Source organism: Cornus florida, unplaced genomic scaffold (genome assembly GCF_030987335.1).
Source record: "Cornus florida cultivar Cherokee Brave unplaced genomic scaffold, ASM3098733v1 CherokeeBrave_3.0.0_Hap2_Chr08, whole genome shotgun sequence".
In the NCBI taxonomy this organism is placed as follows: Eukaryota; Viridiplantae; Streptophyta; class Magnoliopsida; order Cornales; family Cornaceae; genus Cornus; species Cornus florida.
Genome location: NW_026775578.1, coordinates 30081901 through 30099194, shown reverse-complemented (window position 1 = coordinate 30099194; position 17294 = coordinate 30081901). Strand labels below are relative to the sequence as shown.

The window sequence follows — 17294 nt, the reverse complement described above, 5'->3', positions numbered from 1 at the left end:
CAAACCCACATCTTGATTTCAATCGATCCCAACAATCATTGTTAGTTGCCAAACTCAAGACCAAGTCCTCGCCTACAATTTATGGGTTCGTTCTCAAGATATGATGCTCTCAATGGAGAAAGACGATGTAAGGAGGAGGTTTATTGGGCCACCTCATCATAAGGAGGAGGTTTCTTCTTATTCAGCCTAAGACAAACATTATTCGAAGTGAAATATACTATACTCAATATCTAAATATTATACATTAAAGTATTTAATAATATATAATTAAAATATTATATAACATATCATGTTAAATTGGATTATTATCGGAATTAGATTGATTATAATTTATATTCGATTTGATTAAATATTCAAAATTAGTTGCATTTGACATATATAAATTCGTAGGTGTAGTTATATATATAATTTTTTTACAATGATATATATAAATTTTTAATCTTGTTGATGTAACGTAAATACTTTTTAAAACTATTTTATAAATTTATAATATTTTTATTTTCTCTAGAAAGTTCAAATTTTTTTTTTTTTTTTAAAATTTATTTTATATAGTTCAAAAAAAACTTATACAGTAATAATCTATGGGACACGTTACTAGGGGTAAATTTGTCATTAGATAATCCTCGTCCCTCGGTAATGTTGTCACGACAATTTATCGATCATTCAGCATCTGTTTCAAATCGGAGTCTGAAGAGCACAAAACCTCAATCTCGCTGAATTTCACTGACCAAACACCACTTCTGTAGGTTCGTTTCTCTCTCTCTCTCTAGGTAGATCATGTTCTTATCTCTCTCTATATAGGTTTGATACCATATCTTGCTTCATGCTTTCAGTTCATTGGATTAGATCTTCAATCCAGGGTCGCTAAATTTTTCTCGATCTATTCTGCTACTTTAATTTTGTTTTCTTGTGTTGGTTTAAGTTGCTGAAATACTTGACTGTTATCTGCATTTTGTTTTCCCCAAAGTTAATGAACTACTAATAAATCATAGATATTTTTTCCTCCTCTCTTTTGGGTTTGATTTTAGAGCTGATCTGATACTTTCAGTCAAAGGGTCTCTGGGATGACTTCGAATTTTATATTTTTGGATGTGGGTATAACTAATTTGATCTAGATTTAAGGGTTTAAGTTGTTGATTATGATGTTGTGTACTTGTTTGTGCTAATTACAGAAATTTTACCCCCTGAATTGGGGTTTAGTCATGAATGATCACATATTCACATGTAGGTGGTTTTTATAGAGACGATGATTGTTGGATCCATATGATGTTCTTCGGAATAAATTTCACAACCTTAGTTCAGGAACTCAAGTAAAATCACCAAGTTCAATCTATATTTAGATTGTTAATTTTTTGGATTTTAGAATATCTTTTGGAATTTTGTTTCGACTACTTCATATTATCAGTATGTTTTATCTTGGATTTTTATTTTTATTTATTTATTTTTTTGGTGGTAAAAATACATTTTGGTTGAGGAGAATCTGAGAGTGGCCCTCTACTTTGCTCTTGTTCAGGTTTCATTTGGCTACTAATTTGTTTTAATGCGTTTGGATAAATAATTTTGCGTTTCTACTCTCTGTTGGTATCTTTTTTGTTGGTTTTGGCATACTTGTAGCCCCGAAATTTCTTATTACTGAAGCTTCTTGATCATATGGGTGTAACCTATTGTTTGAGAACCATGCAGATGTATATGTTTCATTAAGTTCTGTTTTTTTTTTTTTTTTTTGTTTGTCTTATGTTCCACCAACACAGCTGTTTTGATTTGACCACTGGAACAAGTTATTTGTTTTAAAGGATTAAAAAACTAGGAAAAGAAGATAATTGTAAAAAAAAAAAAATACATTTGTCACTGCTGGGATTTAAAACAAGAAAAAGAAAAGACGAAAGTAGAACAAAAGCATCATGAAAGAGAAAGACAAAAATATTTGAAAAAAAGGGCAGTCTCTTTATGAGAAATATTGAGATCATTGACAATATTGGGGGCAAAAAAGAAACCAAAGAAATTAATTCCTCTTCATTTCCCCCATTTTTGGAAGAAATTTTTGTTTGTGGGCTTTGAAGGAGAAAACCTTCCCTCTCAATTCTCTTGCAATTTCAATTCCTCTCTTCCTTCTTTCAAGTTTCAGAGAGTCTATCCATAACTCTCTTATACTTCTTCTGTTTCCTTTCTTTAATGTTTCCTTTTCATCAAATAGACAATTAGAGATTCACTTTCTTTTTAGGAAGGTGACAATTTGAGATTCAGGTGGTGAGAGGTATGAGGGAGAATGCTCTTGATGGAATAGTTAATGGGTTGTCAGGCCCGGTTACTAGTATGAGCGTTTTATATATATGTCACTTCAATCAATTAAATTCTTAACACTCTCCTCCATTCTCCTTGTCTTATGTTATTCTCATTTAATATATATATATATATATATATATTCCTTGTTCTCATTTAATATGCATTATTAGGCATACATTTAAGTAGCATTGAATGTAAAAGGAAAATTTGGGTTTTTTTTTTAGGGAGAATGCAATATGAGCCAACCTGAATCATATACAATCTAAAACCATGATTGAGGTATATGGTAAAAAGAAAAAGGGAAAAGAAAACATAAAATGGACACCGGGAATTTCTTCAGCACTTTACCTTTCTTCCTAAGCTGCCGTGTTCCCAACATCTCTACTAAATTGGACATAATCTTGAAGACTTATTGGAAATCATTATCAAATTTGTGCGTGAAAGGCCCTCTTTTTTGCAAGACATGCAAAAAAGTGACAGCTTCATTCAATTTATGCATATTATATGAAACCAAAGTACTTCCAAAACAGAATCTCTTTTTTCAATTTATGCATATTATATCTTTTAAGGTCATTATAATAGTACTGTACGTAGAAACTCTCACAATTATGTTAATGTGGGAAGCATCTTGTTTCCATATTCTCAAGAGTTCTTTTTGATCTAATCAATCATATCATATATTTCAGGGTTGCTGCTTTAGTACCTTTCAACAACTATGGAAGGCAGCAGGGCCCAGAATGGTATTCAACTATTGCTAGCTGCTGAACAAGAAGCTCAGCAGATTGTTAATGCTGCAAGAAATGGTGAGGGCTTTCCTTTTCTTTGATATCCTTGTTTCTGTATTTATTCTAATTGTCGTGAAACTATGTTTGGGAGCACCGAATTGGCATCTTGGATTTGGAATTAAAGAAAATTTAGTTAAAACTTTGAACTAAATTTGTTCCCATTCCAAATCCAAGGCACCAATTCGGTGGGTCCCAAACGCAACATGATTGATTTTTACATTTTCATACTGAGGACACTTGGAATCCTTTGGAAATTATATGACATTGGTTGCACAACTCTAGTATATTAATTCCCATAAGAAAAAAAAACTCTAGTATGTTGTTGGGATGATTATTATCGTATCATTGCTCTTCAATTTCTCATTTCCATGGTATATAAAAGGTTTTGAAATTTTCTTATGATGGAGAACTAATTATAGTCTCTTAGGGTGAGGAGTTCTTAGTGTGTGCATTGGTGCACGTGCATATAGACTGTGTGTGCACGCTCGCATGTTTGAAAATGAGGGGAAGATGTTAATATATTTGTGAGTGTCTCTTTGTGTCACGTGGATTTTTGGTCGAATAACAAGTCTGTGAAATCCCAACAGTTGGATCTCTGTGAGATGTCTACCTTTGCTTATGCAATTGGGTCTATTTGTTGCCAATCTTGAGATTCCACACTGAGACAGGTTAGGTAACCGGAGCCAGATGTAACTCTCTACTCAATTCACAATAGTATATGTGCCTTCGTGACTTTAATTAACCACATGAACCTTTCCAGTTGCATATATCTGTAATAATTTCATTTAGAATAATTTAAGACATTTGAGCATTCCATAGAGGCACAAGTAGCCGCGCAACTTATTACCCATCAAATATTACTATGTTCATAAATAGGCCAATAAACACATTTTGTTGCATGCAGTCTTGAGGTTCAAACCACACTTTGGCCAGAGCATGTCAAAAAAAAAAAAAATGCTGACTTTCAACATCTTAAATTGTAATTTGTTAGGAATACAGACAAATAATAGATATAGTTTCAAGATAAATCTGTAATACTATGATTTACTTATCCGAAAAAAAAAAATAAAAAAATAAAAAAAAAAATCTGTAATACTATGATTTAGGGTTTTGGGGGTGCTCCTCTTCTCTCTGTCTCCAGGCATATCCTCCTCTTCTTCATCATTGACTGGTCTGTGCGGTTTTGGTTTTGGTTTTGATTTTATTTTTTGCTGTTTTATTTGATTTCAGAATTATCGCACAAAGTTCTTCTTGGGAATCTTCTTATCATATAAATTGTTGAGAAAATGATTTCTAGGATTTTATCTGTGCGTATATCAAACCAAACATCAATCCTTTCTGCTTGAGACTTCTCGGCTTTTCAGATAGAGTTGTTCTCCAATGTTATAGGATGACATTTACCTCCACTATACTCTGATGTTACTTATAAAAAAAAAAAATAGGGTTTAAGATAAATCTACATGCATACTTGTAGATTGCATGACTACACACTTGTGGATATCTAATAAGCATGAATCTTTTGTGGACTGCAAAAGTAGGACACAAAGAATATGTCTTGTAAATTTCATATTGCTTTGGTAATATGAAGGTGTCGTATTGGTTGAATTACGGATTCTGATGACTAACCTGGGTTGGTTTGTTTTCAGCAAAAATGGCTAGGCTAAAACAGGCCAAAGAGGAGGCTCAGAGGGAAATTGCTGAATTCCGTGCTCAAATGGAAGCTGAATTTCAGAGAAAGATTGCAGAGGTAATAATTAGAAATGAAAAGAGAAAGAAAGAATGTCTTCATCAAAATCAATTCATATGAGAGCTGTATTAGATTTAATGTACTCGCTGCTTCTAGTTTCTTTATCCTACTCCAAGTGATTGGTGCGTTTCCAAACTAAATTTTCTGCCTAATTTTAGAAATTGTTCACCATGTGGCTTTTTTCTCCATGTTATGTTGGTAAAGAATTTTAATTGATATTAGCCCCTGCATTACTTGTTTTATTCATATAGTAACTAGTACGCACTTTTTTGATTAACAGAGCAGTGGAGACTCAGGTGCTAATGTGAAACGCCTTGAAAAAGAAACAGACACGAAGATTCATCAGCTGAAAATAGAGGCTGCGAGAATTTCCCATGATGTTGTCCTGATGCTTCTGAAGCAGGTGACATCGGTAAAGAACTAGGCTCTTTAGTAATGAGCTGAGCTGAGCTGATCTGATCGTCTGGAAACTTACCTTATGCCTGTTTTTTTCCCTTGTATTAAAACTTGGAGTTCCTGTGCTTGGTGAGAATAAATTACTTCTCTGTATCTTATTATATTTATTATTCGTATTGGTTTGATTGTGCCCTAGTCAAATATAACAATTCAATGTGTGCTCTCTTATATATGTGCTCAACACAAAGGTGCTTTTAGTTGGACAGTTTGTAGAGAAGCAGTGCTCTCTTTGTGGTCATGGAAAAACCAATTTCAAGAATTTGTTTAAGCATCAGAAAATTTATATATAATTACTGTGGAAATAGTCTAAAAGCTAGTTATTCTAATAAGTGATGGGAAAAGATGATATATAAATGTTTGCACAAAGTAGAAGCAAGTGCCAGTGATTCTGTCTCTGCCAAAGAATGTATAGAGAGATCAAGCTGCAGAAAATAATAATTGATTGTGAAGATTTATATACATTTTGATGCCACAACAAAGGGCATTTTGTTTTTCATGAAACTATTGTATTCATTAGGGATGCAAAAATGAGAGGTCTTGAAGTAATTGCTCCATCACTATCCCACAAGCTAGTAGTCCTACCCCAACAAGTGCAGGCCTTGCTGTTGAAATTGTGTTCTGATCTGTATCTATACTCTCTGTGTTGTGCATTGCCCATGCCATTGCTGGTGGAAGAACTCCATATAGCATTGTCATACAGTAACCTCCCTACACCACATTTCAAGCAACTCTTTTGTCACAAACAATAGGATTATAGTAGTTTGATTTTGTGTGTGTGTTGTGTGTGTGTAAAAGCCATCAAGATTTTGTTTAGGCTTGAACAGGGCAACAAACATTCGAACAAAGCTTACTGCTATATCTGTCGCGGTAGAGAATGCATCAGAAACTGTCGATGACACAAAGAGAGATGGAGCCACGACCATTGCTGTTGCCGTGAGCCCAATCCTATTTCTTCCCCACCATCTTCTTACACCGAAGACCTTGTTTGGTTTCTGTTATTTCAATACATCTAATGTCACTGTTACCATTTGTTTAGACATAAGAAATGGTACAAGTAATGTTCATGAAGGACTACTTTTAATCAGACCTAAAGCTAAAGGACATGAAAGCTACCTGAAACATTTGTGTGGTGGGAGAATTCCATGAAAGATTAAGTTGCTCCCTGAAGAACTGAGAGAAGCTGAGGAGAGTGCCGATCATTGATGTCCCAATTGCCAGAAGTGAGAAGGCTTCTACCATAAACGAAACCCCGGTCCATCTCACACTACAATATTTATACAGAAAATATTGTGAATGAATTGGTAATAAGAATGAAATTTGGCTACATGAGTTGTGCCTTTGTGCAGTGATATCGATGAACAATTGCACATTTTTTTGTATGATATAATAGATATTTTCACCCAAAACACACACACACACACATTATTGTCTAGGCATTGTTAAAAGCTATGTACTTAAAACTTGTTTATTGTATGGTTGGTTACTAACTGATTTGAATTCTAATTGTATCAGCTAGATTTTTTTATTTTTTATTTTTTATTTTTCAAAATTTAGATAAGATAGATTGATCTGATTGAGGTACCTCATGAGCAGTTCAACAGGATCAGTAACTTGATCAGCCTGAGCCGACAGTCCAAGCGCGATTGCATCCCAAACAAGCAAAGCTAACAATGGCACAACACTGCCAAGCAAAACTGAAGTCCTTATACGCTTAAGATCGCCTCCTAGATAGGCACAAAGAACTGCAAAAAACCGAAGATCATTTATAAGGCATTGTTTACATTGGTTTGACAAAATTTTGAAGAGGAGAATATGAAGAATCGTCGTCTTTACCGGGCGCTAGATCATGATAGACCAAAGAAAAAATCATCACAGGAATGGTTGCTGGAACTTTTCCCCAGTCACCACTGCCTTCCAGTCCTGACCATCCACCAAACACGACAGCTAGAACCTCAATTCCTAGCAGCAAACCTGTTCCATCAAATAATTTGTACATTTTAGTCATTACCCATTATATATCCCACCTAACCTTGTGCTAGGAGGGGCAGACTAAAGACAGACCAAGGGTCTGCTTGGTTGAATTTTCTGAAAATAGTTATCAAGAACTCATAAAATAAGAAACTGTTTTCACATAACCGTCTTTTATACATAAAACTGAACCGAACATAGTTTTTCTACAGTTTTATAGATTTTCAAGAAAACTAAGCATGCCCTTAACCTTTAACAGCTATAAAACTAGAACTCATAACATGATACGACGTGTGTCAATCTGAGCTGTTACCATTGTACTAAGCAATGACCCTAAATTGCCGCATTCATATTTTATTAAAGTAATACCTAACATGGAAGCGGTTAGCCATTGGTTGACTTGATCCGTGGTTCGTGTCCCTCCAACCGCGATAAGAACAGTGAAGAGGGCTGTGAAGAAGATCCCTGAGATCGACTCAGGAAGGTTGATCAAATGGTAAAGGATCTGACCTGACTTGGAAGCATAAGCAATCATAGAAGTGTAACCCAAGAAAACATAGGTCACAGTGGCCAATGTTCCACCCCACTCTCCTAGTGTCTCTTGGGCCATGGTTCTGATTGAAATAACCTCCAATTCATCCTCTTCTTCTCTATTTATCTTCTGTTTCAGCAAACCAACATTGATTTCAACTAGCAAAAGTGCTTCAATCAAAAGAAAAGCCCAACAGATTGTCAGAGATATGGAACTTGGAAGTAGTCCCTGCAAGTGTAAAAGAGAGTTCATTAAACAATCCTGAAACATTCAAAGTGTCTAAGAGATAGAGGTGAGTTGATTAGGGTCTATTTGGTTCAGTTTTCGAACTGAAAATTATAAAAATGTACAAAAGCTTGTTTGGTTATAGCTTTGCTGTTAAAAACTTTATGTTTTCGAAGTTAGAATTTTTTATTTTTATTTTCTTATTCCTTAAAAACTGTTTTCAAAAAACTGAACGAACGGGACATACTCTTAGATTTTTCATAGGTAAGCATTTTATGGCCCTAAGTGTATATTTTGTCCAATTATTAACATGGTTACTTCAACATAAAAAAATAAATAAAAAAATAAAAATAAAAAAATAAAAATCATGAATATTACTGGTAGGAAAAGAGTGTTTTAGAGAGAGTGAAATTACAGCAGGGGAAGTTTTCTGGGGGAGGGCAAGAATCCCAGAACCAATACTGGTTCCAATAATTAGCGCGACTGCACCGGCAACAGTACCCTTTTTCTTGGATACCTCGGGAGGCTGCTCTCTCAAATTTACTATGGTTTTTCTCGTCTTTGTTTCATATACTTTCCAAGAATGTGATGTATTTTTTCTATGTAAATTGTAGTATGCACAAGCAAAATAGGTGCTGCAAAAGTATAGAGAAATATATCAGTTCTCTCAGATATGAAGAGAAAGCAATTAATGGAGAGAGAGAGAGAGGAGTTACATCATACATCCTGGATTTGAAGCAAATTATGTTATTTTGTTTATGACTTCTAGTCCATGATGTATTTGACTTTGGATTTCTGTGGCTCTTTACTTGCAAAGAGCAAGAGGGAGGCAAGTATTGTATATCCATACCTCTGTGTGTGTGTGTGTGAGAGAGAGAGAGAGAGAGAGAGAGAAGGGGGGAGGGGAGATTTGTGGGAAGGAATGGACGGGATACGAGTTTTCGCCAAATATCTTGGGGTGGGCCCTAATAGAATAATGTAATTGGTAAGTGCCCAAAAAGTTCTCAACCATGTGGAAATGAAGCACTAATACTATGAAAGATCTCTTTGAATTCGTAGTGACTTGAAGGCTAGCTTGCTTGCTCGAATGCTTTGGAAAGCCCCTTCCTTGTTGACTTCAATGTTGTGTTTGTAGGAAGGAAATAAAAGGTGTAAAGAGAAAATAGACTTTCTTTGTTCAGCAGAGATAATAAACGAAAAGAAAAAAGGCAAGTGGATTATTTTATAACTTTTAAATAAAATATTATCTCAAAATTATACATGTTTTAAATTATAATACTATCATTTATAAAGTACAATATTATAAACATTATTGGATGTAATGATAAAAATAATTAAAATTTTCCCTTTCTTTTTATCTCTTATGCTATGATTGGTTGGAAGGAAAGATGAGGGGTGGAAGGAAAATTTCTTTCGTTTGGTAGTGATGATATAAGGAAAGAAAGGATAATAGGAAGGAAGAATCATTCTTCCTTCTTCATAAATTTTCATCCCTCTAAATATGAGCGGGAAGGTAGGAGAGAAACAAGTGATCCTATTATAGAAGTTTTAAATTATTACATCGACCTTCATAAATATTTAATAAATTCCATAAATAAAGTAAGGGATGGGTTTAATGATAAAAATAACTTAAAAATCCTACCGATCAAATTAAATTATCAATTTTTTTCATTTTCTTCCATCTAACCGAACAAATACAAAAAGCGGAAACGCTTAATCTCTTCAGTCATCAATGAAATACACAATCTCATTCCCTAAGAATGTCTCATTCCCCCATTTTTCTCTCCCTTCCGTCAAATTTTTATTTTTATCCTTCCTGCCGAACATAGCATAAGGACTTGGAGGTGGTTTTGGAGAGAAAGGGAGGTTCTTCTTGTGTGATGGAGGGAAGGCAAACATGGGGGGTGTACATTGAATATCCGAAGAAGACTTGAGAATTCATTATCTAGTATATCTTTCTTTGAGAGAGAACTCGTAGTGTGGCTTTCATTGTACATTTGTCCAAGAAGAGACACCATTGTATTGAGCTGATTGTATATCTCTTTGAGAGAAGATTGTATTGAATTTCAGTGTGAGCCAACCCCTGTGACCTTACTGAAAGTTTGAGTGAGTGCTACTCCTCAACAAGTGAGAGGTGATTTCTGAGCCTAAGAAAAGAGAGTGTAAATGATGGTCTTGAGCTTGTGAAAAGGACTAGTGTCAAGGTTTCTTCTCTACACGGTAAAGAGCAGAAAGATAGTAATAAAAATTGTGTAGGCAGGTGTCGAACCTTAAAAATTAATGTGTTCATCGTTTGCAATTTCTCTATTCTTTGAACTCCATTTCTGTTGTGAATTGCAAACACTGATTTGTGCTTAATTTGTTTCATTTCCATTATATTTGCACAACTTAGATCATTTCGTTTTCCCTGGTTACCATACCTAGATTTCTATCTTCAGACTCTGCCTTGTGCTAGAAAACAGAGAACCAAATCCATCCTTAGCCACACACAAACATCCCCTTAGACCAATTCTATTTTGTGTAGCCAACCTAGCTTCAGTCTCTAGAAATTTTTAAGCTTGCCTAAAAACTCATTTCACCAATATTTTGATCTAGAATCTTTCAATTGGATCGGTTTGATTTCAAAAAATACCAAAACCGATCCCAATCCAATCTGAGTTGTGGGGTAGAGGAGGGAGTGTGTTCCAGCTCGTAAAAAATTCTCTACTATTGCATTTTTTTTAAAAATTTTTTATGCAAGTTAGAAGTTAGATTAGCATGTGCAAATAGTTGAAGCCTTACACTCCAAAATTCACTAGAGGCACTTTACTCAGTAGGCTACTGAGACATCTACATCTCTCTACTATTACATGGGAACATGTTCATCTTGGAAGTATTTTTTTCTTCCATTTTTATTTATTTATTGGAGCTTCCCACATTCCTTTTATTGAGCATAATGATGCAAATCGGGTTTTGAAGCAATTAATTAAGTTAGACAACGGTAGGGATGGCAACGAGGCGGGTTAAGGATGGAGTTGGATAAACCTTACTCTATCCAGTTGAGAAATCATCCGTACCAACTCTGCCCCTACTTTGGGGTGAGTTTTAAATTCGTATACCATTCCAGCCTCCACGGGGTAAACCTAGTACCAACCCGGCCCCTACTCCGGAATTAATTCGTATAGGCGAGGTAAATCGGAAATCGAATACTAACTGCACCGTTTAATTTGGAGGTGAATGGCTTATTAATAAAATCATAAGCAAAAAATAAATATCAATGCTTGCAAAAATATAAACAATGAACAAATAAATTAAAAACATTGGCGCACGCATACGTGTGTGTATACATAGAGTCATGATCCCTTGCCCCCATGGAGCAAGAAAATTAATCCACACTAATCTAACAGTCATTCTCCAAACCAACTATTTAATTTTACCATTAAGGTAATTACCAAAATAATAATAGAAATCTTAGAAAGAAAAATAATACTAGTATATATTACTAAAATTTTATTTTATTTTTTATTGTTGCCGGTGTTCAATAGTATATGGTTTTTTTACAAGTTCACATTCTAAAGTATAAGTAAATTTATCAATAAATATACTGTAATGTTACATTTTAGAATATCCAATTGATACATTGAAATTAAAATTGGAGAATTTTTCATTTAAAGTTTGAACAAAATTTATTTTTATTTCAATTTTAAGAGTCTCAGTTCTTAAATTTTCAGACACTTGAAAGATATAAATAAAGAAGAGGGAACCAAAAAATAAATTTAGGCATAAACGTTTTTGAGTATTTATGCCAAAATAAAAATAAAAATAAAAACCTTGAGAACTGGCCGGTTAAATAATTCATCGAAATCCGGGCAAGCGTTTGTATTGCTTGATCTCGTATGTATATGTGTATATATCGTCTGCATAGTTTGATTACGGTATTTTTTTTCTTGATTTTTGATTTAGGAATTGAATGATCGATCATCCGAAATGGTTCTACACCTACTTTATTTTTGTTTTTCCTTTCACATACACATAAGCACACTTAAACATACATTTTTCATTTTTTTTTGTATTGCTCTATCTTATTTGGCGTGGGTTTAAGATTTGTGGGTGTGTGTCTATATATATATATATATATATTCTTAATATTTTTTATTTTTTGTTCACATAAAAAAAACTCATTAAAACATAATAATTCATACCTCATTAATAATATAGATAAGGAAATATAAATGTTTATGTTTTTAATTGCATGTCTCTTGAAATTCATACGTTAAAAATAAAATATAAAAAAACCATATGTATACTATATAATATATTTGTATAAATATCTACATTGTACAAATAAATAAATTCATATGTATACTATATAATATATTTGTATATAATTTTATGTTTTTAATTGCATGAGTTACATTTATTGAAATACCCACTTAAAATAATAATAAAAAAATCCATACAAAAAAATTCATATGTGTACTATATAATAAATTTGTATATATATCTACACTGTACATATGTTTTATTTTTTACATTTTAGATAATTTTTTATGCTTAATAGTCAAATAAAAAAAATTGCTTTAAATGTTATAAAAATAATTTTTATGTTTTTATTTGCATGAGTTACATTTATTGAAATACCTACTTTAAAAAAAAAAAACACCCATATGTAATTTCTTAACAATTTTTATTTTTTTTAAAAAAGTATTTTGTATATAATAAATCATTTTCATTAAAATTTATATGAAATTTTTTATGATTTTTAATTGCATGAGTTACATCTCTTGAAATACCTACTTAAAAAAAAATAATAAAAATCCATATGTATTCTATATATATATATATATATATATATATATATATATATATATATATATATTTGTGTATAAAATGTTAAAGTAGGTATTTTTTTTTTTTCATATAAATTTTTTTATTAAAGCATAATAATTCATACATCATTAATAGTATAGGACAAGGATATATAAATGTATATATTAGATAGCACCAAATATTTTATGAAAAAAAAAAAATTTGAGGGAGACCAAAAGAACATTTTTTATTTTATTTTTTCACATAAAAAAGTTCATTAACATCTCATTAAATAACCTTATGATTCATACCTCATTAACATTATTTATTTATTTATTAATAAAAATTCTAAGAACGTCTCATTAAATCATACCTTCCCAAAAATTACCTAATCCACAATATTCCAAACAAAAAAATAAAAGAAAAGAAAAAAATGCCATTTTTTAAAAAAGTTTTAGCTTCCCAAATTTTTTTTAAAAATTGCCCAAAAATTCTAGAGCCTAATCCACAATAGTCCAAACTTCTAAAATGTAAGCCCCTTTTCATATTTCTTAGCATTTATCATTTTTGTCAAATCAAATATAAAAGAGGTCTTTGATTATTATGAAATATTTTTTCATTAATACATTAATTTTTTTTTTTAAAATTGTTAACTTCTATTCGGTTTGGAATTCTAAAAGGTTTTTTTTATTATTATTATACCGTAATTGTTTACTCCTTCCTATTCAGTTTGGAATTCCTAAATACATCAAATTAATCACATTATTTTTTTTTTCCTGAATTAATCACATTAAAAAGATAAATTATAGAATAAGGACAATATATATATATATATTTACCGTTCTCTCTCTCTTCTCCAATTGTCCGCCATTGCCAAAATCATCTGTGCAGAGAATGTCAATACAAATAAATAAACTAGTGAGAGTTGTTTGCTTTTTTCGAATCTCTTATTTGGTTTAATTCAAAGTGATGAATTTATATATTCAACTATTCTATAATTAGGCGTGGTGATGATAAAAAAGATCGTTGAATTTCATTTAGATATATCAACAAATAAATATTGTACTTTATTGTACTTCATGGAGCTGTAGCACTTCTTTGACTAGGAGTATACGTTTTCTTGTATTCTTCGTTTGATTGAATCAATTATTTTTTTATTTAATCATAGGTATCTACTGATTATTTGGTTATTCAAGTTGTCTAGAGTATTCACTATGATGACTAAAAGTAGAGATTTTCATTTATTTGATTATTTGGTTATTCAACATGTGATGGCACCAATCAAAGTCCTCGGGAGGCTCGAGCTTGTGAAAAGGACTAGCATCAAGGTTTCTTCTCTACACGGTAAAGAGCAGAAAGATAGTGAGATTTAAGAATCCTCGGGAGGCTCTCCTATAGGCAATGACGTAGGCAGGTGTCGAACCTTAAAAATTAATGTGTTCGTAGTTTGCAATTTCTCTATTCTTTGAACTCCATTTCTGTTGTGAATTGCAAACACTGATTTGTGCTTAATTTGTTTCATTTCCATTATATTTGCACAACTTAGATCATTTCCTTTTCCCTAGTTACCATACCTAGATTTCTATCTTCATACTCTGCCTTGTGCTAGAAAACAGAGAACCCAAATCCATCCTTGGACACACACAAACAACCCCTCAGACCGATTCTATTTTGTGTAGCCAACCTAGCTTCTTAGACTCCAGAAATTTTTGAGCTTGCCTGAAAACTCAATTCACCAATTTTTTGATCTAGAATCGTAAGATTGGATTAAACTGAATGTTTCAATTGGATCGATTTGATTTCAAAATATACCTAAACCGATCCCGATCCCGATCCAATCTGAGTTGTGTGCGTTGTCCACTGCCTTGGTAGAGGAGGGCCTGTGTTTAGAGATCCTAAAGAAGAACATGTTGTTCCAGCTCGATTTCGTCAAAAATTCCATACTATTTCCTTACTATTGCATGGGAACATGTTCATCTTGGAAGTTTTTTTTTTTCCTTCCATTTTTTTATTTATTGGAGCTTCCCACATTCCTTTTATCGAGCATAATAATGTAAATCGGGTTTTGAAGCAATTAATTAAGTTAGGTAACGGTAGGGATGGCAACGAGGTGGGTTAAGTATGGAATTGGTTAAACCTTAATCATCCATACCAACTTTTCCCTTCTCTAGAAAGAGTTTTAAATTCGTATCCCATCCCTGCCTCCACGGGATAAACTGAGTACCAACTCGGCCCCTACTCCGGAATTAAAAATTCGTATACCATCCTCGCCTCTACCTCACAGAGGCGAGGTAAACCGGAAATTGAGTACCAACTTTGCCCAACTTCATCTGTTTAATTTGGAGGCGAATGGCTTATTAATAAAATCATAAGCAAAAAATAAATATCAGTACTTGCAAAAATATAAACAATGAACAAATAAATTAAAAAAACACACGCACGCATATATATATATATATATATATACACATCCATATAGAGTCACGATCTCTTGGTCCCCATGGAGCAAGAAAGAAAATTAATCCTCTAACGGTCATTCTCCAAACCAACCTATATCCCTTCCTTTTAACACAACCAATTTACCCTATTTTTAGTTTTCATATTTAATTTTAGTAATTACCAAAATAATAATAGAAATCTTGAAAAGAAAAATAATACCAGTATTTATTACTGAAATTTTATTAGAAAAATAATACCAATATATATTACTAAAATTTTATTTTTCTTTATAAGTTCTTTAACGAAAAATAATATAATATGTTATTAGAGTCCTTTCCTAAGAAACATCTTGTTTTTCTCATAGTATGTGGTCTTTTTTTGCAGATACTAAAATTCAAATAAATATACTAATCTAGTTTAGCAGAGAAATGCCATCAACTAAGCTAAAATCTGGGTATTTTGTCTCTACAACTCACACACAGTTATACACAAACAACAAATTGGTATATTAGGGTTTCAATTAGGTATTTGATTGTTATTTCCAATTTGGTATATTCGTATATCAGGGGAATCAAAATTGCTTATATTGTGTACTGTATTAGGTTCTTCAATTTGGAATTAGGCAAAAACGGGTGCACAATATTGTACTAGTATTAGGTTCTTACTTAATGACAAGTAACGGTGGAAATGCCCAGCCAGTAGGGTAGCTCATCTTGCACTTGCTGAAGGAAAACTGAACAGCCCTACACACTGATATAAAATCTAAGCAAGGAACCCATCTGGTCCTGGATCCTTGTCAGGAGAGAATCCCATCACCACATTCTTAATCTCAGCCTCGGTCACCCTACTTCCAGAGCCTAAACAGCGGACAGCTTCTTCCTAGGCTCAATACACTCCTCAGTATTAATTGTAGAAGAACCTGTAAAAAGCTTTGTGTAATTATCCACAGCCCAAACTGAAATCTGACTAGAGGTACTGACCACTTCCTGAAGTAACTTTTTAATAGCATTTGAATTCGGCTAACTTAATGTAGAAGAATGTTGTGCACCTGTAATTGTCCCTAAACCAAGCTGGAAGTCAAGCCACCAATATCTCCTCATTAGAGAGTAAGCAGCCTTAAGCTTCTAGTTGGCCTTCAATCTCTTCAAGGATTCCATAGGCTTCACAATATATCTTAAGCCCAATCCGTGTGTTTGCTTGAATGCAATTTTTTAATTGAGACTCTTCTTTTTTCTCTTGAAATAAAAACTAGGGGTATATAAAACTTTATATTGTATTTAGTCTTACAATTTAATTTCCAACATAATTGATAGTTTGATTTTCGCTGATAATTTATATTCAAACTCTTCACTTTTTTTATATTTGTGAATCATTTTATGGAATTCTCTGAAAGCACGCTGAATATGCAGGTTTGATCGTGACTGGAAGAACATTGTGCTCCTTCAAAGAAACTGGATTCAGGTTATAAATGTAAGATTTTTTTTTTTGTAGTATTGAAATATTATATATAAGATTAATATTATAAGATGTCTCTTCCGACAAATGCTGCGGTATGCTTCACGGATCTCATAGTCTTAACCAGAGTTTATATAATTCAATGATCTTTTGGTTCAGGAAGATGTCTTATACTATTGATTTGTGAATTCCAAGAGATACTATTGATTTGTGAATTCCAAGACATTCCGGAGAGTCATATATATATATAATAAATTTAAGTTAACAAACAAAATTCCAATCATTTTCCAATTCTGTAACAAAGTTTTTAGAAAGAAAGTTTCGCACCATTTCTCATTGCCAACTTTCCGGAAGAGAGTAGAAAAAGAAAAAGGTTCCAGTTGGACTTTTCAGAACCTTCAAAGGAAAAATATTAGTGCCATTTTACCTCACTTTCAAACGGGTCCTTCAAAACCGATTTCATTTTATTATAAAACTTATAATAAAAAAATAAATAGATAATTTGTATTAAAAACTCTTCTTATATCAATTAATAAATAATTTTTTATATTAATAATACTTGTCTAAACATTATGGAGAGTCATATATATATATATAATAAATTTAAGTTAACAAA

At 32.5% G+C, this 17294-nt stretch overlaps 2 protein-coding genes across 3 annotated transcripts; one reads left to right on the top strand and one right to left on the bottom strand.

Annotated features, from left to right (window-relative positions):
• The first annotated feature begins 604 nt into the window (after nt 1-604).
• LOC132271064 (V-type proton ATPase subunit G 1-like) lies at nt 605-5439 on the top strand. Its single transcript, XM_059772325.1, has 4 exons — nt 605-746; nt 2970-3086; nt 4715-4815; nt 5096-5439. The coding sequence occupies exons 2-4, from the start codon at nt 2999-3001 to the stop codon at nt 5237-5239; spliced, it is 333 nt and encodes a 110-aa protein (XP_059628308.1). The 5' UTR covers nt 605-746; nt 2970-2998; the 3' UTR covers nt 5240-5439.
• Nucleotides 5440-5694: 255 nt separating this feature from the next.
• LOC132271063 (uncharacterized) lies at nt 5695-8900 on the bottom strand. Of its 2 annotated transcripts, none has more exons than XM_059772323.1 (8): nt 8720-8900; nt 8412-8631; nt 7609-7999; nt 7105-7242; nt 6854-7013; nt 6385-6535; nt 6123-6263; nt 5695-5979 (listed from the first exon to the last, which is right to left on the bottom strand). In XM_059772323.1, exons 1-8 carry the CDS (start codon nt 8842-8844, stop codon nt 5785-5787), a joined length of 1521 nt encoding a protein of 506 aa, XP_059628306.1. In that variant the 5' UTR covers nt 8845-8900; the 3' UTR covers nt 5695-5784. The 2 variants fall into 2 exon arrangements, with proteins under 2 accessions (XP_059628306.1, XP_059628307.1); XM_059772324.1 differs by having other exon boundaries at nt 8713-8853.
• Nucleotides 8901-17294: the final 8394 nt, after the last annotated feature.